At 32.2% G+C, this 25123-nt stretch overlaps 2 protein-coding genes and 1 long non-coding RNA gene across 6 annotated transcripts in view; 1 reads left to right on the top strand and 2 right to left on the bottom strand.

Annotated features, from left to right (window-relative positions):
- Positions 1-10054, bottom strand: part of LOC100647382 (multiple C2 and transmembrane domain-containing protein) — a 43639-nt gene extending 33585 nt beyond the window's left edge. The window contains exons 1-3 of one of the 3 annotated variants that reach the window (XM_048407800.1): positions 9963-10054; positions 9840-9889; positions 9329-9635 (exon numbers count right to left, since the gene is read on the bottom strand). The gene's annotated coding sequence lies outside the window, so the exon portion shown is untranslated. Of the gene's footprint in view, positions 1-8264; positions 8425-9328; positions 9636-9839; positions 9890-9962 lie in introns of those variants that run through there. The other 2 variants (XM_012310202.2, XM_003396534.4) reach the window with 2 other exon arrangements.
- Positions 10055-12446: 2392 nt separating this feature from the next.
- LOC110119400 lies at positions 12447-17509 on the top strand. Its single transcript, XR_007224864.1, has 3 exons — positions 12447-13032; positions 13128-13281; positions 17305-17509. It is a non-coding gene; the product is annotated as an uncharacterized LOC110119400 (long non-coding RNA).
- A 210-nt stretch (positions 17510-17719) lies between these two features.
- On the bottom strand, positions 17720-24069 carry LOC100646949. Of its 2 annotated transcripts, none has more exons than XM_012310199.3 (8): positions 23337-24069; positions 22357-22949; positions 21946-22275; positions 21802-21870; positions 21174-21729; positions 20827-21103; positions 20544-20729; positions 17720-20441 (listed from the first exon to the last, which is right to left on the bottom strand). In XM_012310199.3, exons 1-8 carry the CDS (start codon positions 23491-23493, stop codon positions 18791-18793), a joined length of 3819 nt encoding a protein of 1272 aa, XP_012165589.1. In that variant the 5' UTR covers positions 23494-24069; the 3' UTR covers positions 17720-18790. The 2 variants fall into 2 exon arrangements, with proteins under 2 accessions (XP_012165589.1, XP_003396578.1); XM_003396530.4 differs by having other exon boundaries at positions 20827-21085; positions 23337-24068.
- Positions 24070-25123: the final 1054 nt, after the last annotated feature.

Here is a 25123-nt window from a genome sequence, read left to right as displayed (position 1 = left end):
ACTGTGTACAGGGTAAGAACTGGGGAAGATATAGTAATGCGACGTGTGTTGACAATCTCGCTTGTAATGCTAATATATGGACTGTGATAGCATTACGGCCTAATAGTATCCTACATTATTGAATAACATGTACCACGAATGTACCATTATGCACTTTGTAATTACCTGCCAAAATAAAACAATAAGTTAAACCAATAAATCGTTCTTTTCGTTAAATTCTAAAAACCAAATAATTTAAAAATCCCAAATATTCCACTGTTGAATTGTTTGTTTAAAAAGTCACACCTATTTTGTTCTATTACAAATTTTACAAAATAAATTTTCCTCAAAGTTAATCCCTCTGTAAAAAATTATATTCTCTACAATTTTAATTCAAAATACTTTTCGTATAAAAATTCAAACAGTATGATTTTACATTTTTATAAATGTTTCAAATTTTAACACAGATTTACTTTTACAATAAAATTTAAATATTCCGTACAATGCAAATACCGCTGTGTAACACGAGATTTATTTTATTATTCATTAAAGAAAAAAAAGAAAATATACAACACATCTATGGCAAACATAGTTGCTGTTGCACACAAAACACTTCTTGCAATTTTTGCACCGATTAAATATCCATAAATTTCTGTTTAATTTACGTGCCGATGGCCAGCTCCACAGGAAGCAGAAGCTGTCCAGAATGATTCACGATCGCGTGAATATTGCGCAAATTACTTCCGCCCTTAAGACTCGAACTTCCAACGATTTTCTGACAAACTAATAAACATCATATTATACTGAATTATATTATATGAATTTGTAAGTGAAATCTCTTTATCCCCTTAGCACTGAATTGTTCGATAATATCAAAAAATATAATAAGAATTAATCTCTTTTTGTTTAACTTTGGATTATTACCGAGGCTAAATGTACAATATTTTGCCTCTGAGATAACACTAGTGCTAATATTCTAGTTTACTCATTATTTAAGTGTTTCTCTTGAACATTGTCCACGAGTGTCTGTGAAACCCTATATGTACTAGCAAAAAAATAGGTTAAGTTTAACACGTTTATTGGTGAGACCTTTTATATTACATAGTCAGTGATTACTTATAGTACAGTTAAGCATCATACTCACACCACAAATAAAAACACCAGTACCATCTGTGTAAATTGTGATAGACATAACTATTGGTAGCACGTTTCCTACGTGGGAGAAGTTGAAACGAAAAAATTCCATAATATTAAGTCGTAGGCAGACTTGAATTAATTCCATAAATACTATAATGATCTTCAATTCAGAATCTAGAATATACTATATACTATATTTATATATAATATAAATAATTGTTATTCATAACATGTATGATAATTTATGATTACGATTAACCTTAACAATCCATTTATTAATAAGGTTATGTTCAAATGAAATCCTAAAGTGATACTTCTCAATGCTTCGAACATTTTAAATATGTAGATTAAAGCATTTCGGGAATAAGGTTATAAGGACTTTTAGGTTCAAGGTTATTAACTTTTAATGACGAATAATAGTTTGACAGGGTGACTATTATATTGAAGACAGAACTGTGAAAAATAAGTACCTCTAATAATAGTACCTATAATAGAGAAGAAAAAGCTTGATAACCACAACAAATTATATACAGTAATTATTTCGTGCTATAAATGGACAATACACATATTCACATTTAAATTCTCCTCTCGTGCATTACAAATACATGGAACAAAAAGAAAGTGGTAAAAATAAGTACGCGTGATTACACTCGTACTATAAATAGCATACAAATAATATGATTTCGTTTTAGCATTATTTTTGTAAATAATTTAGTAATAGTTATGAAATATTTGTATGTATATGAATTTAAAGTATAGAAAACAAACTTCCTAATAAAATAATTTTCATTTTGTTATTTTTGGTATATTAGATTTTTTATGTATAAAATAATAGCAATTAATACATTTCTTTTAAGGTATAGGAAATTGACGTTTAAAAAGATTATCTCAGAACATTCTTATGTTAATCAAGGGTTAAATAAGCATTGTACGAGGATATTTATTATTATTTTAAGAAAACAATTTACAGGGGATTTTTGAAAAAGTATGTATGACCAAATGGGACATCAAGATTTTGCGTATGAATCACGATGAGATTTCTCAAATTCGCTTGATAAAAGCTTGTGCTATAAGTGGAAGATAAACACGTTGGATCGCCATTCCACTCGCCAAGTTAAACAGAACAAAAATATTCGTAGAGAAATTTGGAGAGAGAAGAATAAAGTATGCAATAGAATAGAATAAGGTAATAAAAAAATTATGATAGCTGTTAAAAGCACAGCTTTACTTGTACATTATAATCTTATACTATGATTTTATAATTTTCAAAATTTGTAACGAACAATTTTTCTTAACAACAATAACCGTTTCAAATTCTAAATTTAGAATAGCAAAGTATCTTCTCAAAAAATTTCATAATAAAAGTAATTATTCCTTTTCGTATCTTGGATAGTAAAGTTCCTTTTTCAAAAAATAATTATTCCAATTTCCCATTTTTGTGTGGCAAAGATACTATTCGAAAAAACAAATAAAGAAAAATTACAAATAAAAAAAGATATTTCAATATCCAAGAAAAGTATTCATATACTATATAACAAAAAAAAATCGTAAAAAGTTTTATAAAATATACTGCGATAATACAAACGATTTTCATAAGAAATTAATAAATTCAGTTAACAAGTCCGTGACTTTATCTTCACCAGAGCGATAATAAACTTCAAAACGCTATAAACTTTATACGTAAACGAGAATGGTTGAATTGCAGAAACTGTGAAATAAATTCTAGATTTCAGCATAGAGTACGAAGGAAAACGGAAGTTGCCGAGGAAATACGAACTGATAAACAAATAACGGCTACGCGGCGCTACGGAAATCTGAGAACGTACATATGTGCCAGTCTCGCTTGAATTCCTGAATGCACGTTTGCGTTTGTCCTTTATTTACTATTACTTTTAATTGGATCACCAAGTTAATAGAAGTCGTTTTAGTTGACTTCCTTTTGATCAATTAAAGACTTCGTGGGAGGGCGCTTTAAATGGCCTTCGAATCATAACTGATGTGGCACTATTGATACTGCTATGCTTCATTTATTTTGGAATCCTCACCTGATTGAATATCTATAAAAAAGATAGAATCAAATGATGAATATTAAAATTGAATTTAGAGGTACCTGATCATTCAATTTCGAATTTGAATCCCTACATTTGAATTTTTATCTGAATTTATGAATTTCTATTGATATTTAAAATTTCAATGCTTAAATTGGAATTTTTTAATTTGAATTAATATTTGAGTGTTTAAATTTGAATTAGTTGAATTAGAGTCGTTAAATCCGAATTTGTATTTGAATTTAATATTTGATTTTATACTTTAATCTGAATATAAAATTTAAATTTGCCTTTAAAGGACTATTGTAATACTAACAAAGAAAATTGACTACTTCGCCACCGATTCTGAATAAACCTAACATTTTTCGAATACGTAACGTGGATGACATTCTTTTGCATATAACCTCACTTTCACTTGGTAAATACCCTCTAACCTAAACTATTCAAGAAACACTCAGAGCATGCAAAAAAATGATCAAAGAATCTTCCTTGTCACAGTTTCTCGTCACATAAGTAAGATAAACGACCAACCAAGAACATCATGCTTCCTTAACAAAATAATCCCTTCAAACTGCATGACCTGGTACACAATTGATTTTTCCCAGCGCAAATACTTCCAACGTACAAAGATATTGCTCAGAGAGCAGAAAACGACGGTTTAATTAATTGCAACGTCTGATCGACTTTGAGGAAGTAAAAGGGGCCACTTGAACGACCGTGATCCTGTGTTCTGTCGAGATGGAAGAGGACGACGTTGCAGAATTTCACGAAACAGCGCAAAGAAATATGTAAGTACAAATACCACTTGGTAAATAACTGGGAGGCTCGGGTCAGACGCTTATAAAATGCTCGTCATCGACGATCTACTCGAATTCATTTTCAACTCGGTTAATTTTTCTACGTTGCCAGCCTGAGAACGGCTAAAGGATATGTACTTCAATTAACTTTATTAGCGATTGTTAAAGCCTTTACGGAAATCTTTTCTGCAAATAATCAACTAACCGATTCTTCCAGATTTTCTTCTTTATTTTCGTTGTCTTCCTTTTTCGTGATTTGTCCATTATTGTGACGAAATTTTATACTGATCTATACAGTGAAAAGTGGCTTTTGATTTCTTGATTCTCCCATGGTTGATTTTTATTCTTAAAAGAAACAGTGACTAAGATTTTTAATCATTGCTTTTTAATTTTCATACTTTTCTCTTTTGTTGTTGATGTTGTTGTTGTTATGTAAAGTGATTTTTAATTCCTAAAGGCGATGCTCTTTATAATATATGAATTTTTATCCTTTTCAATATTTTCTTTTAAACAGTTTTCCAAGAATTTTCCATTACTTTGTTAAACCATTCAGGACTTTTTAATTCTCCTTCCTTTCAATTTATTGCAATTCTGTTACCCCAAGCAATTTGATTCTAATTGAACTAATTTCACAAAATACAATATCTAGCTTTTACGAGTAAAACTATTTCATCGCAACATCTTAACAGAAATTATTAAATCTACAATTTCGATATAAAGTTCCAAGATAAAAAATCGACGTTCATCCAAAAATAATGTATCGTTTCTGTTTATACGTATAAGGAATAATCCAAAGAACCGGAAGGTTGATCGAGCGTTGACTAAAACGGTGATTATCGGAACATAACAAAATTCATCAGCAAATGCACGGTTGACAAAAATATCATTCGACGCCGAGGCAACACCACATCCAAGGATGATGATGAAATTTAATCAACATATTCTGGAGAAAAATTTCCGCACTGACGCGATGCAAAGATAAGATGAATCGCGTGGTTATTGAATTACGAACTACTAAGTTTAACGGAAATTGATCGCTTTCAATTAAAATAACGCCAAAGAAACAAAACTTTTCAGACTGACTCAATTATTACTATTAACCTTTTCGCTTTAACTTTAATATATGAGTTTACTTGCACAATTGACATATCTAACATAATTAGTAAAATTTTAAACTTATCGCTGTAAAATTGCAAGATAGAAATCTATAACCTACAATTTGCAACTTGCAAAATTCTAAAATAGGAACTTATAATCTATAACCTGTAATTTGTAAATCTGCAAAACTACAAGATTGTAACAATGTGAATTCATAAAACACAGGTCCATAAGCTACAATAACCTATAAATAACTTACCGATTCACTAATATTATTACTTGATAAATTATTGTGCAAAAGGACTCTGATACAGGTACAAAATTTTTCTAAATAAAACATTTACCTATAGAAATATATTTAAGAACCCCATTTAAAAATTCTAGTATATTAATTCATATAGAAACGATCAGATATCTGAAGTGAACATGGAGAAAGAATACTGAAAAAGAAGTACATTGCAAAACATTGTAGGTTATGAAGGGATATAAAATGTTCCCCTTATACTAGCGAGTATATTAAAACCTGCAGATCGATATATGGTCGTGTCGCTTGAAGGAATGCTGCATTGTTGCTTATGCTTATCTCAGGATTAGGCTACTCGCAAACAACACCTTATCCGCTCCTTCTGTCAGTAAATGAATCAAGACAGCCATTAATGTGTGTAGTATATAGAAAATACAAAGAAAATGATCTTCATTCATTATAGCAGAATATACTTGTTTTATAAATAAGTATATGCCTTTGTATCGTTTAGTAGGGTTAAAATGGTTTCGAGTTAGGCTCACGTGGAGTAGGAAATATGTTGAAACGTTGGGCTCCACGTGGATCATCTGTGACCCATAATATTTATTGGTAGCAAACTTATTATAGAGAATCCAGTGTATTTTTATTCAATATAAACCGGAGGCCACCGCAAAGCCGAAAGGCAACCGGAAATAAAGATATATAAGATATTATAAAGAATCTAAAAAAATATATAATATATCGAATATAAATAAGAAAAAAACTACTAATAATCTACTACTTTGGATGCTTGGTTTAGAATATCCCAATTTTATGACAACCTTTATTCAAATAAAAATGTATTCTTCAATAATAACTCATTGTTAATGAATAAACAATTATAGAAATAATAACAATAAGAGGATGATATTTTTTTACTATGAATTTCATAAAATCGAAATTCGAAAATTTCAAAGTAATACGAGATAGTAGAATATTAAAATTTTTAAATAAATATATTGTTTAAAAAAAAATCATTTTAAAGTATCTTGTCATGCAACATTGAATTCAAACATTTTTCTCCACTTGTATCAGATCACATTTGTATCAAAGACACGCACAACGTTCTTTCCAAACTTAAAATTCTATTTGTTGCTTCAAATGGATCAGACACGCGATAACATAGTTCGCACTCCTTTGCGCGACAGTGGTTTCTTTAGATATAAAAAAAAAAGACAAGATATTTGGAAGTTTCGTGCGGCAAACTTATCTCGCCATTTATCGTATTAAATTCCCTGTCCGACGCAATGTTTCGGAATCTTTCCAACGCTATGCTTTAATATTCTCGACAGTCTGTTCAACTTGCTGGGCTTTGCAGAATCTATTAAGGAGAGCAAATTAAAATTTTAATCAAAGCGCTTCCCACCATCAGAAGACTGTATTGGTTAAAAGAGGAAAACGATTCGTCGATTCGAAGAAACATTTCGATGCAGTTTCTCAACGTTTTCGATTGACTAAATTAAGGTACCATTTTTTACCATATATTTATAACCAATTAATAAGGAACAAATTAGAAATTTATTTTCAACAAAAAATTTTACTTTCGACATTCTGAAAAGTAAAAAAGCTTGTAATAATATTTACATCATGTATCTATAATTAACTAATAAGAAACAAACTAATAAATTAGAAATGTATTTTCAAAAGAAATTTCCTCTTTCGACATTTAACAATTTTTTTTTAATTCATGAATATATTTGTTTGGATATTAAAATCAATGCAATAAAATTTATTCAATTATAAATTACATAAATGATTCGAACTTTATTTTGATGTTATATAGAACAAAATAGAAGAAGAGAAATGAATTAAGGAAAACTGAAATCTTTGTTCATAACTCGATGATTTGCTAATAATGCGACAAAGAATGAATTGCTTGCACAGATTAAATAATATTATGCTGCATGGTTCTTAATACGCTACCTATCGCGTGGTTATACATATTCCGTAATGCATCCAGTTCCGCAATCTTTTTCCTTATTGACTTAGCTTCCATAAAGATACATCCCGTTCTTCGTTTTGTCAAATAAACACAGCACCAATAAGATTCTCTGGACAATACTAGGTACCTTAAATCTTAACCGAATTTCCCCTCGAATTTCCCGATCGATCGTCAAACTTTTCTGCTAAAATTCACACGAAATCTCGTTACGTCTTCGTCCAATTTTCGATATCGCGATTCTACAACTTTTTTTCTTACTTTCTACTTTGTGTGGCGTTATTACACTGCGGATGTTCATGCACCTATAGAAAACTTAAATATACAGTCATATACAAAATGTAGACAATATTTAAAAACGTACAAAATGTAATATTTGAAGAATGAAATTCTTACTTAGGTTCCATTTTTTTTTCCTAACTAACCTTTTCGAGGCTAATGGTACACTATGTCCCAAGATACCTTTAGAACGACTGCTGGAAATTTGAATTTTTTAGCATTCCATTATAGGTGGAACTTCATATCTCATTTAAAAGATTACATTTTATTTATGTGTCTCGATTTAAGTGTATTATAGTTCATACATTATCAGATTCATTGCTAAGAAAAAATTCGTCTTAAAAGGGTGAAGTCCCATTTTGTCAGTTGTGTTCATAAAAACATAAATTTCCATAAACATCCGCAGTCATCATATCCATCAATCCGTTTTGATAAGAATATTTTTCCTGTATCCATCTACATGCTCTTGCACTTTGTCTCTAATCTTACTTCGCATTTCTTAACCTCTTTCTCATCATTCACCTTTTTTCATCAAACCTAACCAGCAGAGCATTTTTAAAAGTGAAAAATTATTTCGTTTCGCGTATGCAGGTGTGTCTTATTGTCTATGTAGGCATGTGTATGTGTGTGTATTTCTGTCACAAGAACATCACCACCTATCGTTGCGTAGGCGTAGCATACAATTTAAATGTTGAACACATTACCTTATGATCGCCTTGAGGGGCACCACGATTGCGATGGATGTTGCACTTATCGAATAATACAACACGAAAAATGAACTATACGACCGCGTGAAATTTTACTGAACCGACAAAAAGACGCAAGAAACATACCACCCTTCGTAAACCCGACGCTTTCGTGTCCGAGAGGCCACTGACAAAACTCGCGATTCCCCATTTTGCTCGAATACTCCTACCCCTACTCTTTGCAGTGTCATTGGAAGGGAGAATGGTGTAATAAGGATAGCAGATAAGGAGAAGTAGTAGGAGTAATAGAGAGGGAAAGAGGCTTTATCGACCCAACCGAACAACCACCAGTGCAAAAGATGGAGATACACTGGTAGCGATGGGTCTGACGAAAATATTTATCGTCCTGTAGCATGGTACAAGTAGTTATCTACTTAGTTTTCAAGTAGTTATTTACTTAGAGTAGGTATGATACAGATATCGGTTCTATTTTCACTTTCTTAGGAGTTCAACATTTATTTGTGTATTATTATTAAACATTATAAATGTTCTTTTTCAGGGCTTACGGAAAATAAGTTTAAGTTATGCGGAAGTATGGAAATAATGAATATTTTACCTTATTTTATCACGTATTAAAGCTATTATTATTAGAAAAGTTATGTTATATGTATATGATACTGGAACAAGTGTAACATTAGTTTTATAATATATTAAAACTACTTATAAGAGAAAGTTATTTTATTTATATATAATATTGCAACAAATGTAACATTAAAGACTTATCATTTCCTATTTTTAATTTCGAGACACAATATTGTGATTCATTTTGTCATCCTATTAAACTTGAGAAATATTTCTCTAAACTTAAATTGAACAATTTACCATTCCACTTCACCCATTCGTCATTTACAATATCAAATCGCAATATTATAATTCATTATTTTACCATAATGAATATAAAAAATATCTTTTCATGTTATAAATGTAATTTATAACAAGTAATCTCTATAATAGAGATTGATGGATATGACCAAACCGTTTAAAAATACATATCATGCATCAGCAAGTAGTTAAATACTCACAAAATGACCACTTTTTTTGTAGCCTGTTGACGCCGTACGGAGGTGAGGATCAATGCCATCACTATGCACATGCACGCTTCCGTAGACGACGTTGACGTACGACAAAACGGCGCCAACGTGGTCTCTGCCAGGCCAATAACGTCTTTCGAAATTTTGACGCTTCCGAGAGGGGTCGCGTGGAATGAACAATTGAAGAATAGGCAGGGAAACGAACAATCGTAGATAAGCATTGTGTATGCGTCGACTATTCGAGTGTTGTCCACTTTATACGTATATTAAGTCAGTTTTTCATCAACCATTTAAATACCTGCAATTCATAGATACATAGAATTTTGTTCTTTATTGATTATTAAATTATTTTTAATCATTTTGAATAAATGTAATTGGTAGAAATTTTCAAAAATTGTTCATCAACAATTACCACCATATGTAATTTATAATATTTTTGTGCTATATAATTTATTAACATATGGCAGGAAGTGTAGTCAATATTTTTATAAATATGCAATACCTCTTAATTCTAGTTTTGTATATTCTATAGACTTCTGAATTTTGTAATGACTGAAAAAAGGATTAGGTTAATTAAATACATTGATCACAAAATAATTAAACTTAGGACACTTTATCGATGTACCTCAATCCAACGAAATACGTTTTTATGAAGTGCATATGATTCTTTGGTGAACTTGAAAGAGGTAGATTGTTGAAGAACTCTCGACTTTGCTGAAGGAAGCAGATTCTATTTCAGTAATGAAAATCTTATAATACGTGATGCGAAACTGAATTCCGCATCAAGCTTTTATTAATTAAGGAAGGTACATTAAGATAATTAGAAGAATGTACCACACCTGTTCAACGTTTGCACGCGACTCCTGTTCTTTTTTAATATTCCAATTTCTTTAATCTCTAAAAAAAGTACATCAACAAAGAATGAGATTGAAAAAATTTAACATCTTTTTCTGTATGAAATATAGAAAATTTATTATCATTTTTATAAATTTCTGTTTAGAATAATAAAAGTATCATATTCATTTATCTTTTATTTTTATATGTTCTTTCTTCTTACTTATGCATTATTTAAGAAAATTATTTCGGAAAATTATTTTATCGCAAAATTAAATATTTATTAAAGAAATTCTATTTGATTTTGCATACCATTACAGAATAACTCTCCCTTGATATTTATTGTCCGTTCAAAACTGTCTTACTCTCCTTAGTCTGCCATGATCATCCTTTTCAAATATTTAGCCACAAAGTACGTGGTAAATTGAAACAATATTCCAATTCTTAACGTTTTACATAACGTTTTATCTAAAACATTAATTTCAAAAAGAATTATTATTTATTATAAATTACCACAAATGCTATTTTAAATTGTTATTTTATTGGCCACTAGAAATGTTAATTCGGGAAGTTTCAGGTTAAAAATCACAAATTACAAGGTATTCTGTCTATCAACAGGATATAAATAATAAACACTATATATGTACGTGCGTGTGATTATCTCATTTGCTTCATTTGCCCTCTCTCTAAAAGGATATGAGTTATGTATCCACTGTGGCACACCTAGGTTAAAAGGCCATAATTCTGTAAATATATCATGCTGTGAATAAGATAGATATTTCCTTTATTTAAGCTTGATACTCATCGAAAGTAATATATCACAGTCATTTACGAAATTCAAATGTTATTCTTAATAATAAATCAGTTGGTCCTTCAAATATTCGAATCCTGCTTTTAACATTTAAAAAACATTTAAAAATCAAATCTAAAACTTTTAATAATCAGTTGTAGTACTTTTTCCAAACAAAAGTCAATACATAACGTATAGACTGCGATTTGTAAATTTAAGATTCGAAAAATGTATGGAATATAATATGTAAAGATATATAAGATATTTAAAGCACTTATTATGATACTTAGTAGATGAAACAAATTTCTATTTAGATACGATTTTTTTTAACCCTGTTTATAAAAATATTAAATTGCATAAACATCCGCAATCTAATGATATGAATCTGATTTACCGACAATGATAAAACCGTTGTAAGTCAGCGCACTCTGCGACATTCACGATGTAACGTTACATACTAGAAATTTATCTCTTTTATCCTAAGAAAATTTGATTGAATTTATCGTTAACTTCATCATAATTTTACGTCATAAATGTTTTTCTATCCTTAGGTTTCAAAAATAAAATTTTTCTTGAGCAGCAGGTGATATTCGCAACAACATTTCGGACAACTGTGGTTGGCAACTATGTTTGGCAATCTGCCATATGAACAAGTAGTGTGAATGTAAGCCAATTATGACATAATATCGTCTGAATATCGCAACACACATTGCCAATATATCTTTATGCACTATACAATGTTGTTATATAGCATAACTTCATTATGGTTCGCTACCATTATCGCTCAATACCATGAATAACCTATATTCCATGTACCGAGATCCCTGAGAATTTGAATGGTTCGATTACGAAATTTTTCCTAAAGAGGGCGTGACAAAGAAGGGTGTAATATTTTTCACGCAATAATTGAACAAAAGAATACTTCTTTCTCTAATTTTACCATTATATAAATTAGTTATATAACTTTTCAGTGTGTCTATTAAAAAATTTCATAGAAACAACAGAATTACATTTGATACAAAAGTTTGATGACATTAAATGCAAAGGTGCAAGGAAGTATGATACTTTGAAGAGAAGTTTGTTGCAAGTATACCATGAAGTATAGAATATACATATGTACATACAGTTGATCACAAAAGTAAACTCCTACATATTTTTATTAATATATTGTATGTGATTGTATATGTTATTGAAACACAACTACCATGATTATATGCATTGGTAAAATTTGAAACAAACCTGAAAATGTATATAAAAACTAAGAGACATTTAGTGCAAGTATATATTTCACATTTATATAGAGATGAGAGAAGTATTAGTCAATTGTCTATTATATTAAGTATTAAATTCATTTAATGAGATTGTTTTTGCCAGTTATTATATTTAAGATGTCTGTTCATAATGTACATATATTAATTTTTGATCAAATGTATGTTTACAATAAATATCTTGTAATTTATATATACATCTTCAAATTGATTTCCAATTTTTCCAATGTAATCATAGCACTCGTGTCTCATTACAGCGCTAATGAAATTTTAAAATGTCTCCTGTAACACATCTACAATACGTATAGCTAACATAGAAGTTATGTATAATGTATAGTAAGTGTTAAAATACTTTCGTGAGCCACTGTACGTTAGGTAACATAGTAGAAAATTTCCAAAATGGAACGTATGCTTCTAGCTTTAGTCGTTTGAGCGCTGAACTGTTTGGTAAGGTATAACTTGCATTTCCTTTGCATTTAATCCCGTCAATTACATAACAGAGCTGCGATGACCGGAAGCGCTGCTTAAGAAGCGTCAGCCAAAGAGTCAAAGGTATTTCTATGAAGCCCTTAGGATTGCAGGGTTTACACATCACAATATTATGATATATCGTTTCCTAATAAAGAAACGTAACATGTATCGTATAACAATCGAATTCGTGCTGCAAAAGAACATTCGTTTCTCCTTTTTTTTTTCAGTTTCTTTCAATATATTGTACCTTAATATAAAGGCAACAACGATAAAATGATTGTGCAATACAAATATATATATGTTATATCTCATCGAACTTCGATATTCTTTAAGTATCTATATACTTATCTTAAATATAATACTGTATTATGTACATACATACAAATATAATATATAATACATACATTATATTTATATCGCTTTACAGCTTTGCTTTTCTTGTTCGTCTCTTTTAAAGAATACAACGAAGAAAATATTCCCGCTGAAGTTTGGAACTGAAAGTTCTTACGAGATCACAGGAAATTACGATTTTACAAACGGCGATCACGATAAACAATCGACCCCATTTTTATTTGGACAAGGTACAAAAAATATTGTCAGCATACACGGTATGCAGAATGCGGTTTTACGTTAGAATATAAAACTCATTCACGATCTATTATTAAATAATTAAACAATAGCCTACTTTGCGAGATTATCGTCCGGGATAATCGGTCTGATTTATTAATAGAACCTCAGATCGATTGCCACTACGCTTACCGTATCAGAAGTTTTGAAATACTATGTGAAAAAACTACAGAGCCGGTCTTTTTGCTCATTTCTTCACGGTTTATCCGCCTGTCGGTGATTCTTCCATCTTCTTTTTTAAATTTAAACAGTACAATGAACTTATATACAAATACTAAGGAGTAAAAAGAATTATGTAATCAATATCGAGCATTCTCAGGTCAGAAGATAACATTCAATAAATAAATTAATCATCCACAAAAAAGAAGCTATATATATATCGACAGGCGAACGAACAATTTTAAAGAGAAAGTGAAACTGAATGATCGAGACACCAGTAATAAACTTCCGCTTAATAAAGCGAAATTCGTTACTTCGAGTGAAGGCACTTTACCCACAGACTGATTTGCACTTTCCATTGCACGCACACGCAAGATCAATCTACGTTCTGCTCTATATACATATACATTGCTCAAACATCACTGTCACACATTTATAACGTTGCCTCTGTTTCTCGATATCGCGATAAAATCGCTCAAATGAAACTTGACCGATGCAACTACTTGCCGGAACGTAATAATAAGCGACTCGACTTCTAAACTACCATTACAGCGTTACAGCTTTCTAGTTTTTATCCACTTGTACGTCTCTAAAGTCTATCCAATTTCGTATTAACATGCAATTTATTCGGTTTAAGAAAATGAACAAAAAAGTTGTTAGAATTGCGAGCCATAAAATCAGGAAATAAAGAAATTATGTATGTTTAAATAAAGAATTATACTTTTATGTATATCGTTAGATATAAGAAAAACGAAAGAGGAAGTCGAGGTGTATAAATCGTCTATTATCGTTCGAGTTTCATTCAAGGGTTGTTTTATCTAGAAACAAATTGCACCTTTTCAAAACGAATGATCATCGGGGATATATTTGCACATTTGTTTCGCAAAAATATTCCCAACAGATCGTGTGTTACATTGCTACATAAATCAATTTCGCGCTTTTCTCTTTACCGAAAACACCATACATACACATATATACATATACATTTGCACGTATTAATCATTTTAAGTAAAACAACATGAAAGTTCACGCTAGGAATTGGTAGAACACTTAAATCACGCACACATGGTGTATCGCGTGCATCGCTAGCCAAAATCGATACCACAACATGTTGCCTGGCGAACAAAGAATTCAGCTTAGGATATATCTTCAACTTTGTGAATTCCTTTGTAAGAAAATAACGTAGCAACGATGACACGCGAAACACATTGCTCGAGCTGCCAAGATTACCTTTCAAACTTTCTATCAATATATATATATATATATATATATACATTCATCTATACACATTATTCTAATTTATAACAAGCCTATCCAGTATACACATTCGTCGATACATAAAATTTTGAGTAAATCCTATTTTATAAGATCCTTTGTAAAATTTCGAGTAGATTCCACTCTTTGCAATCCAATCCGTACAAACGATCGATATTTCGATTTTTTTTCTTTTTTTCTTGTAAGACTTTGCTGACGAAACGAATGATTATTTTAATTACTTTCAAAAAAGGAATATTTAAAAAATTATAGAAATGGTTTACAGAATTATCGTCAGTTTTAACGGTCAGATTGATTGATTTTGGAATCGATTGTATATATGGAGACCGCAAAGGGCGGAAATTGCGAATTCCGTGGCGAAACGCAATTCACCAGGCTTAAAATTTCAAGCAGAGATACATTTGCACGCGATTTATATTTTTTATTAATTTTCACTCGGTAACTCGATTACAGACGTTGAAAAAAATTGAAAGAGAAAGCAAGCGGTGAGAGTGGTGAAATAGTAGAGGACCGTTAATGGACATATCTCTTCCTCCTTGCCTTTGCTTCGTGCGCGAAGAAAAAGGTAATGATATAACGCTAAAAACTGTACAATATGTATTTTATACATTCTGTTCAGGCCATTGTACGTGCTCGTGTTACAAGTATTATATATTCGTATCTATCACGCGCTGGTATATACAAATCGATACACATCCCGCCACATTCTTTGAAATTCACCAGCGTTCGCCCTTTAAAACACTTGTAAAAGGAAACAATAAAATCAGTAACGTAACGATCGAATTGAGATATTGAAGATTTTCCATGATGTGAGAAATTAAATCTATTCCTTATAATAAATGTATACATCTAGTCAATTTGTGCACGTATCAATTTTATAAGTAAATGTATTCGCAAACAATGAAATTTAAGTTTTTACCGATAGATCATAATCATACACATGCATTATTTAATGAAGGAATACATTTACCAAGAATAATGGACATTTTCATACTTAATTAGTAATTTTGTTAAAACGTTACATAAATCCACGCATTGACTGATAAGTGTATATATTTACCAAATAGAACATTTTTATCGTAACATATCAATGAACTTGCTTCTCATATATCATTTGCAACATCATAATCGATGAAATAATTGTTGAAAGCGTTTTAAAGTACATTATTATTTAAAAGTTTAAAAATTTCGATATGTTAGAATAAGTAAAAATGTTTGAACAGAAAAAGAGTAAGTTATCTCTTGGGTCTTAGGCCACATGAATTATAAAACACAGATAACGTAAGGAAGAACCAAAAGTCGATTTTCTGTGATAGTAGGCGAATTGAGATAGATCCATAGAAATTTCAGATAGTCAAATAATACGAATCGTAATAAAAAAAGATAAATTTTTGTAATCTATAAATAATAATTCATATACCTTCGTCCGTGAGTTTTTAAAATAAAAAGTGAAAAATAGAAGAAAAAGAAGATTGTTTCTAAAGACATGAAATAAAATGATCTATAAGTCTGTAAGTATCTTGGATCTGTTTAAAAAAAAAAAGGATAAAACAAAAATGTTTAATATATGTGAATTAATTAAAATAAGGATAATAGAAAATAAAAGAAAAAATTGATCAAACAGAGAATAGAGTGAAAGAACTATGGATCTACATAAAATCACAATGTCGCGATCGAACTTACGAATCTTTAAAGGAAAGCAATGGAAAGCCGTGCTTTAGTTCCTCTACTATCTTCCATTATAACTAGAGAAAATAAAACATTTCTCTTTCTTCTTTATCACGGAATGCTTTAAACAAATAGGTACGAAAAAAATACAATGTACGTTAAACAGGAGTACGGTTTGTCGAGTGCTGGCAAGGTCCTCGGTAAATTGCAATGTTTTATTAAACAGTCAATTAGTTTTCCAAGGATTTATCTTGCTACACTTAATTCCTGTGCATTTCGCTATCGATATCTACATGTATTTTTCGTTTTTATTCAAGACAGTGATTCGTTTGCTTGCTACCCGAGTTTCAAAATATCATTTCTCACAAAAATTCTTTTCCGTGATGAGTAGTAGATTATAAATGTTTATGCAAATTATTCAAAATTCTTTCATTCATTAAATATTGTAACTAAATCTGTTTCACTCACTAAATATTGTAACAAATACCTTATTTTGGATATTTTATATATTTTTACACATTTCGTACACTTTTGCATCCATAAATTTCCCAAAAATACGTAAACATGTAAATACGTAGACATCCACAATCGAGCGATGAGATTCGTAAAACGAATAATCAAGATACATAAAAAGAAACTTTAAGTTAGCTAATAAAGAAACTACTGATGCTTTTACAATCACAATGTATGTGTGTTTATACATATATGTATGTATGTATATAAATGTATATACGTATAAATACACATACGTATGTATATACATACATATGCGTATATACATATATATATGTATTTGTATATAAACACACATAGTTTTACAATTCTTTATAAAAAAAAAACTCCATCGATATATCTATTTTCTTTTTTTGTCACAGATGAGAAACGCTCGAGAACATTCAACGCAGTGGATGAAAAAAGAAGAAACGAAATGAAAAGAAAACGGGTTGGTCAGGCAAACGAACCATCGTCAACGGAATTCGTTCGTCACATTTCTTTTTTCTTTTCTCTTTTTTTCGTGCAATGGTCTTTGTTCCTTCGCAATAGGAAAAACAAGAACAAAATAAAAATGATTGTAAGATATTGGATTGTAATATATTCAATAACGACCTGCTCTTATATCTATTGTATTTCGCGCTTTCGTCTTGACAATATAACATTCGTTTCCGTTTTTTTCTTTCATTCAAATTCGAGCTCTCCTCGCAAAAAAAAACGAAATGAACACATGTTATTATGTATTATGTATATTACTCGTGAAAAAAGTGGGGGAAATGTACGAAGTGGACCAGAACATAAACATTGCATTTTTATTAATACACTTTGAAGATTCATTTGACATGCCTGTTTATAAACGAGCCTCGATGAAACGATTAGAAATGTGGACAGGCGGAGAAAAACAGGCAATTAGCGTTTTATTTCTGGTTAATAGGCAAGTGAATAAAGAGAAGCGATCCGTGAAACAAATTCTAAAGGCCTACAGCTGCTCTCCTTTTCTTCCCTTTTTGCTTTTCTCGTTTCGACACGTAACATTCACCTTTAAAGACTAAAAGGATCAACGCTAAAGCAAAATCATTTTCACAGGTCAACCCACCTGACATATAAATATTCTTTCTTTTTTCACCTTGCTTGTACTTGTAATAACACATATGTACGTAAAACAGAAGTTTCTTTTGTCTTACATAAAATCCTAGGAGGTAAAATATCGACCATTACCGAAGCGACAACCATCGATGATACGCACACTATTGTATAATGTCCCTTGTTCCATCAATATTTGTATCAACACTGATTGGAAGTGCTAACGACAAGGTTGTATCAATGTAACGTTGATGGTCCCGCTTCGGTAATACATCTAGTACTTTGTAATAAACGCGTGTACATGTATCTGAGAATCGAATCAAGTTTCTTCAAAGAGCATGAAGAGACGGAGCAAGAAGAAGAGATAGAGAGAGAATGCGTTTATATGTACGTGTACATCCTTTATATCTATATTATCTATGTAGTTTTATTTATATATGTATATAGGCGAATCAATCGCACAAAGAAGTGTGAATCTCCGACCAGGAAAATCACCTCGTCTAGGATCACATCAACTCTTAACCCCATTCCCCCCTCTATATGTCCAGAGATGCACACAACGATCTCCCTATGTGACGATACCACAGTGGGTTTTTTCTTTTTTCACGCAGTAATTAATACGTATGTACAGAATACAAAAAAACGATCGTTCTTTCTTATTTTTCAAAAACAGTGTATATTCCTCCCTTGGTAAAAACTGCAGCGAAAGTTTCTCTCCTTCTTGTTTTCCTTTTTATCCTTCTTAATATTCATGAATTCATTTATTCGTGAGAATTCATGCACTTTCTACCAATTGTTACCACGTCCCCGACCTCTGAAGCCGTTACCCCTAAATTGTCCACCGCGTTTCAGTCCCCTCGGCATAAAGTTACCGATCACAGGTCCACGAGGTCCCCTGTCCATCCAAGGAGCTCTTGGACCACCCCTGAAACCCCTACCCCGAGGTGGACCACCCCTCCAAGGAGGAAATGGAACCGGACCACTGAGACGCGGTCGGAAGTTGGGCCCAACGGGACCGTCGAAGTCGTACATCCCTTGATGTGACTCCGCCGAGACCTGTGGTATCGGCCCGTTCAAACCGGCGTCAGACTCTGTCGGTGTCTGCGGCCCGTTCGACACGATCCTCTTTTTACTACATCCAACATCATTCTCGTCGAAGCTACCATTCGTCGATGGTCTTTTCAATTCGTTGCTTGGTGTTGAATTTCCAAGATCGTCCACTTGATCTGGTATATGTTGCTGTTGCGACTGCTCGGGCAGATTCATTTCTTGACCCGTATTTTCAATAGATTCGCTACTGTCACAGGTCTTCTCTGAGATTACAGCTTCTGGTTCGATGTGTTCTTCATATTCTGAGACAGGAACATATTGATTGTGCTGCGAGTCTTTAGGCTCCGTTATCACGGGTACAACAGTTACTTGGTTCATTGCTTGTTGTTCGTCCGGCTCCATAATTGGAGGTTCGGACTCGTGTTCGTGAAGATTCGAACCACTTGAGTATACAGATTGCTGGTCAAGGCTCCGTGAGTTTGGTGTGCTGTGTGGTAATCTACGATCTTGACAGTTTTCTTCTTGTTCGGCGTCTGGAAGATGTTCTGCATTCGTTGGCGCTTTGTTTTCGTTGGACAGTCCTATGGGCATACCATCTTCGTCAAGAATGACAACAGTATCTGGTGCTGGTACCAGTAAAGGGCGACTGTTTGGTAGGATTTCTGGGGACGATCTTTGATGTTGCTCTTGCGATCGGGATTTGCGACTGTTTTGAAGGTTCCTTGGTTTGTGATCATCCGAGTATCTGTCTCGTCGGTTCCTTGGAAAACCACGACCACCTCGACCTCCTCGGTCGTTCCGATGAAAACCGATATCTCTATGCTGATGCTCCGTTGATTGGGAATACCTGCCACGCATTTGTGGCTCACCAAGGAACTCCTGATTAGGTCGTAATGCGTGATTTTCACGATATTCAAACTCTTGCTTTGAAAATTCTGACTGAGTTTGGTGAATTTGATGGAATTCTTGTGGAAAATCCTGCTGGTTTTGGATGAAATTTGGCGGTGGCCTGTTTTGATGAAAATTTGATTGAGCTGGATGAAATTCTGCGGGATTGTGTCGAAAGTCTGTTTGATCTTGATGAAATGATGGTTGGCCTGGATGAAACTGCGGTGGCGGAGGTGGGGGTGGAAGAGGCCCTGAATGCATCATGTGCACGTCTTGCATTATTTGTCCATGAGATCCTGGCATTTGACCCGCGGGAAGCGGAATCATTCGCATGTCCATATCCATGTGCTGTGAAGTCGCTGATTGATTACCGACTCTCATATCCCTGTCTTGTGATCGAACGTCAACTAAAACCCTTCCCTTTGGCTTACTGTCAGTCTCGTCGTCCGACATTTCCATGTCGACGCTTTCCACAATATCGCCTGGTTGCATGTGTTGCCTGATTCCGTATTACAAAGCATTAAAGTTGTTACGGTGAAAATTAAAACTGCTATTGCAATCCTACAAAATTCTAGTAATTGAGCGAGTTTCAGTATCTTACCGGTAATCTTGATCGCCTGTGGACCACAAGTTGTTACTGTTAGCTAACGCATTCATAGAATTGTCGTTGACATTATGATTCGCCGGACTTCCTGTTAAACTAATCAAGTTTCGATGATCAACATCCCCTGCTTTCATCAAACGATATGGTAATTGATTCTCTACCGTTATCGGGATAGGTATTACTCTGAAAAATAATAAATTAAATATGTTTTTGCTCAAAATTCTCTGATTAGTACACATATATGAACTGATTCTTTTTGAATTGTTATTAAATTCTTCACCTATGATCTACATCTCCAGCAGTACTTAAAAGAGATTCTTGTGGTTGAGAGTCATCATATTCAACTGGATCTGTAAATCCAGCTTTCTCATACATGGGTGGTGACTCTGGTGTTTCAGATAAAATTTCACTTTTCCCTCTAACAGCATTAGTCCACGTAGTTTCGTTACTAGGATCCCATCTATCCATATCACCATCTATCCAGGTTTTCGATTTTTCGTCGCATTCACCAGGCCAAGTTGGGTTCATGCTATTTTTTCCTGGAAATATTACGGAACCTGCTATGTTATAAACTTATAGAGCTGATATCAAAATTTTTATATGTTATATTGCAAAATAAATTCATACCCTTTTCCTCCCATTTGGCTGGTTCCTTCATAGTTTCACTCGTAGGTGTCCACGTTGGAAACTTAGGTGGTAACTTATTATAACAGTTTTCATCGTCGAGAAAAATTGGTGGAGGTAATGGTGGAGGTGGTAAAGGATTAACAGTATTATTATTAGTTGGGCCATCGAAAGGTACAGTAATGTTACTCTGGCTGTTTTGACTGGAATATGGTGAAGGAGTATGCGACTCGCCGGATAAGTTTCGAACAGGTAATGGAGTACTGTGGGTTATAGGGCAATTATTCACACCAATAGGTGTATTTTGATTTCCCATAACTCTTGAGATCACAGGGGTTACTGAATGCTGCCCTAGTATAGGTGAGTGCCTATAATTTGAACGCTGTGGAGATTCTACTCGCGATTCTGGAATATCTAAACCAAGACCAGGAATACCACCAGGATCTTGAGATCCATCAGAGGAAGGAAGAACAGTCTTTAAAAAACTAGAGATATTAAAATCTGCACTATTACTTTCATTTTTGGAGGGCCTCATGTTGATTACTTCTATTGGTTTAGCCTAGTAAAATATGCATAATATCTTTATTATGTTTTATCAGATAATAAATGTTTATTTTGATAAAATATATACCTCCAATGATTCATTATACTGCTGTGAGATTCCAGTAGGAGTTAACGATCTTTCATTAAATATGTTTCGCTTTAATGTGAAAAACAAATGATTTACAGCAATATTCATTGAAATTAATATGTTTTTCTAACTTTAGTGTCTTACCATATTACCAAAATCCACATTTCCTCCCATAAAAGATGAAAAATTATTAGTAAAATCACCAGAATCATTGCCTTGGCCCATTTCTGGAGCTGGTACAGGTACTGGATCATACTCATGAGAATATGAACCATACATAGATGGTGGTGCTACATCCATAACTCCTAACTGATTTTGAGATTGATTTTCTTCTCCTGGAAGTTCTATATCACTATCAGGACTTGGAGATGGAGCATTTATGTCTGGTGATGGAATTGGTGAAACTAATGTTGGTAAAAGCTCATCCAATTTTTTCTTCAAATTTTTTACACGACTACCAAAATTTCTGTATGCCTATTAATAAAGAATTTTAAGAATGTTAAAAAACATTAATGAATATTATGGATAGCACACTGATTTTTTTAATGTACTTACATTAGTAACTATTTTCACTTCACCTCTTTGAGTTTCATAAAATTGATCAGCCTGTTCCAACAGCTCAAGTACTTGAGTTCTTTCTCTAATTTCTGCCTCCAATGCACGTACATAATTTTCAACATTTCTAACTGCCAAATCCACTTCCTTCTCTGCATCTTCAACCCTTCTCCTATCTTTCAAAGAAGCACATAATTCTTCTGCATTCTCTATATCTATATTGCTGTCACGTAAATCTCTTAATCGAGCATCAGTTGCTTGTTCTAGTGTAGCACATGATCTCATAGTAGAAATGAGTAAAGCAGCTTGAAATTCTTCTGGAGGTACTGTTGGCTGGGGTTCTAATTTCTTTTTTGGAGCTGCTGAAATTAATCCAGATAGGTCTGCCAAGAATTCTTCATCATACACTTGTCTCTGATCCCAAATTTTAAAAATCCTTAATATACGATGTTTCACTTTCTCATCTCTAACCATGGTCGTTGCTCGTTGTAGAGTTGTGCCCCAGGATTCCACAAATTCAAAATTTTTTCTCTTGGAGTATTGTATAACATCATTTGCCAGATAAAAAAGTGTAAGGCGGTGCTCAACTTTTACTGTCATTTAAGAAAATGTCACTGTTATCTTACAAGTTACAAATCAATAAAAAAATTGATATAACTCAAGAACAACCTCAAAATGTATTAAACTAAATAATTACAAATAAAAATTTATATAACAGCATGTATATTTCTAATGACAATAATGGAATCAAATATTACAATAACATAATACATAAATTTTTAATATTTTACTACAAAAAATTAAATATCTCATCAATCACAGTTTACATTTTACATTCTTAATAAAACCCTTTAAGATCACTCTACTTCCCAATACCAATAGCACAAATAATCTAAATCTTAAAACATAAACAAAGAAAAATAAAACTTGAAACTAAATACAGCAATGATTTCATACTAAAACAAAAAATATAAACTTACCCTTCTTAAGAACTTGCAACCAGGTAGCAACAATCTTCTTATGGTGCTGTCTCCTCTCCAAACACCAAGCAGAAAGACCTTGTATTGACTCCTGTGAATCTTTCAATGTGTGAAGCCTTCGTTCGAAGAGCTCCACATCAAAATCACTTGACGCCATTATAGATTGGAATAACACATTTAACGTGATGTTTACAAGGTTAATCCAACGTCACGTTTTAACGTGAACCACCGAGAGGAACACGTGGAACTTTGTTCTGCTATCATAGGTATGTCTATATACTTAGACAATCAACCTAACCAAGTAAGTATCGCTACTATGTCACTCGTCGGGTTATTAAACCTCGTGAACGTTCATTCGAATCAAACCATCTTATCCTTTTTATCCCGATAACGTTTTCCAATTCGTCGAACTCTGTTTCGCACAGAAAACAACCGAAATTTCTGAAAATCACTTCGCTTCGGAGTTCGCCTAATATGCACGCTAAAGACACCGCTTTCACGTCGCTTACGAACCTCAATGAAACTTCTTCGATCCCACCAGTAAATCCGTCGCAACGATAATTTCATCCACTCGGTATTATTGTACACGTAACATGTCAACTTTCGCTGGGTATCCGAAAACTATCGTATTTCTATGTGACCGATCTTGAAAACAAGAGTCCGCCATCTTTTTAGAACCAAAACACGAGCGCGCAATGGCCGGCGCGATTTTCCAGTATACAGGGTAACACTGAAATAAGTAAGCTTTGGTAACATCGCTTATCCTTCCTGAGGATGAAAAAAAGTCATGTAAACATAGATCCAAGGACTGTCTTTTCTGAGATGTAAACATGTTCTGATTATATCGAATGTTTCTTGAATAATTCTCACGTGTAGAATTATGAATCAATTGTGGATATTTATTCTTCATATTGTTATTTTTTATTCTATATTTTTATCAATACAATTAATGTAGAACTTATAAATCACAGTGACTCGTTTTACCTATTAACAAAATATAGGAGATTGTTATAGATCCACTCTACTTTAGACATTTTATATATTTTTGCATATTATGTGTATACATATTTGAAATTTTGTACAAATACATAAAAATCCATAGTCTAATTATGAGCAATGTCAACATTTTCTTTCTGTCATATAACAGCTAAATATTAGTAAATATTACAACATATACAAAAATCGTATTGCATTACAGTATTTGACAAAATCCGGAATATACCGAGAATTTTGTAATGTCTTTGATAATCAAATAATGATATGAATACGTATATTGATAATACAGAAGAGGATCATGTTTAATAATTTAATTTTGTGATCGATACACAGTCAGGAAGAAGCTGATTCCAGTATAAAAATAAATTAAAAATGCAAGATGTTTTAGACAAATTTGTTTTCGAGAATATTAGGTTTGAATAGCTAGTTAGTAATGCATTTATAAGTAACTTGGCTACTTTGCTCAATTTATACATATAGTCATCACTGTGTACTTCTATGTTTATAAACAATCTAAATTAGGATTTGTATAATTTAATTTGTAGGTATAATTTAAAATAATGCATTAAGGCCTTAATATTGACATTAATAATTTAAAAATATTGTCTTCGACGTCCATGATAATTGCTTTATTCATTATTCTTAAATCGTAAAAACAATTAAATTCTTGATATCGTAAATACGGTTTTAGATTTTCGTTAACTACAATAATACATCAATTATTGAAATTATTTATAATTATATCAAATCATAATTGACATTTATAAACACAAATTAGTTAGCTCGAGACA

The sequence above is a fragment of the Bombus terrestris genome, chromosome 7, assembly GCF_910591885.1.
Source record: "Bombus terrestris chromosome 7, iyBomTerr1.2, whole genome shotgun sequence".
NCBI classification, from domain to species: Eukaryota; Metazoa; Arthropoda; class Insecta; order Hymenoptera; family Apidae; genus Bombus; species Bombus terrestris.
The sequence above is the reverse complement of the archived record's forward strand: the minus strand, read 5'-3'. Positions and strand labels throughout refer to the sequence as shown.

Coding starts and splice junctions, on each gene's coding strand:
- LOC100646949 (XM_012310199.3), bottom strand. CDS start 23,493: ATGGCGTCAAGTGATTTTGATGTGGAGCTCTTCGAACGAAGGCTTCAC. Junction 20,730..20,826: donor GCTGGAGATGTAGATCATAG/GTGAAGAATTTA, acceptor ATTATTTTTCAG/AGTAATACCTATCCCGATAA. Junction 20,442..20,543: donor ACAGGCGATCAAGATTACCG/GTAAGATACTGA, acceptor ATACGGAATCAG/GCAACACATGCAACCAGGCG.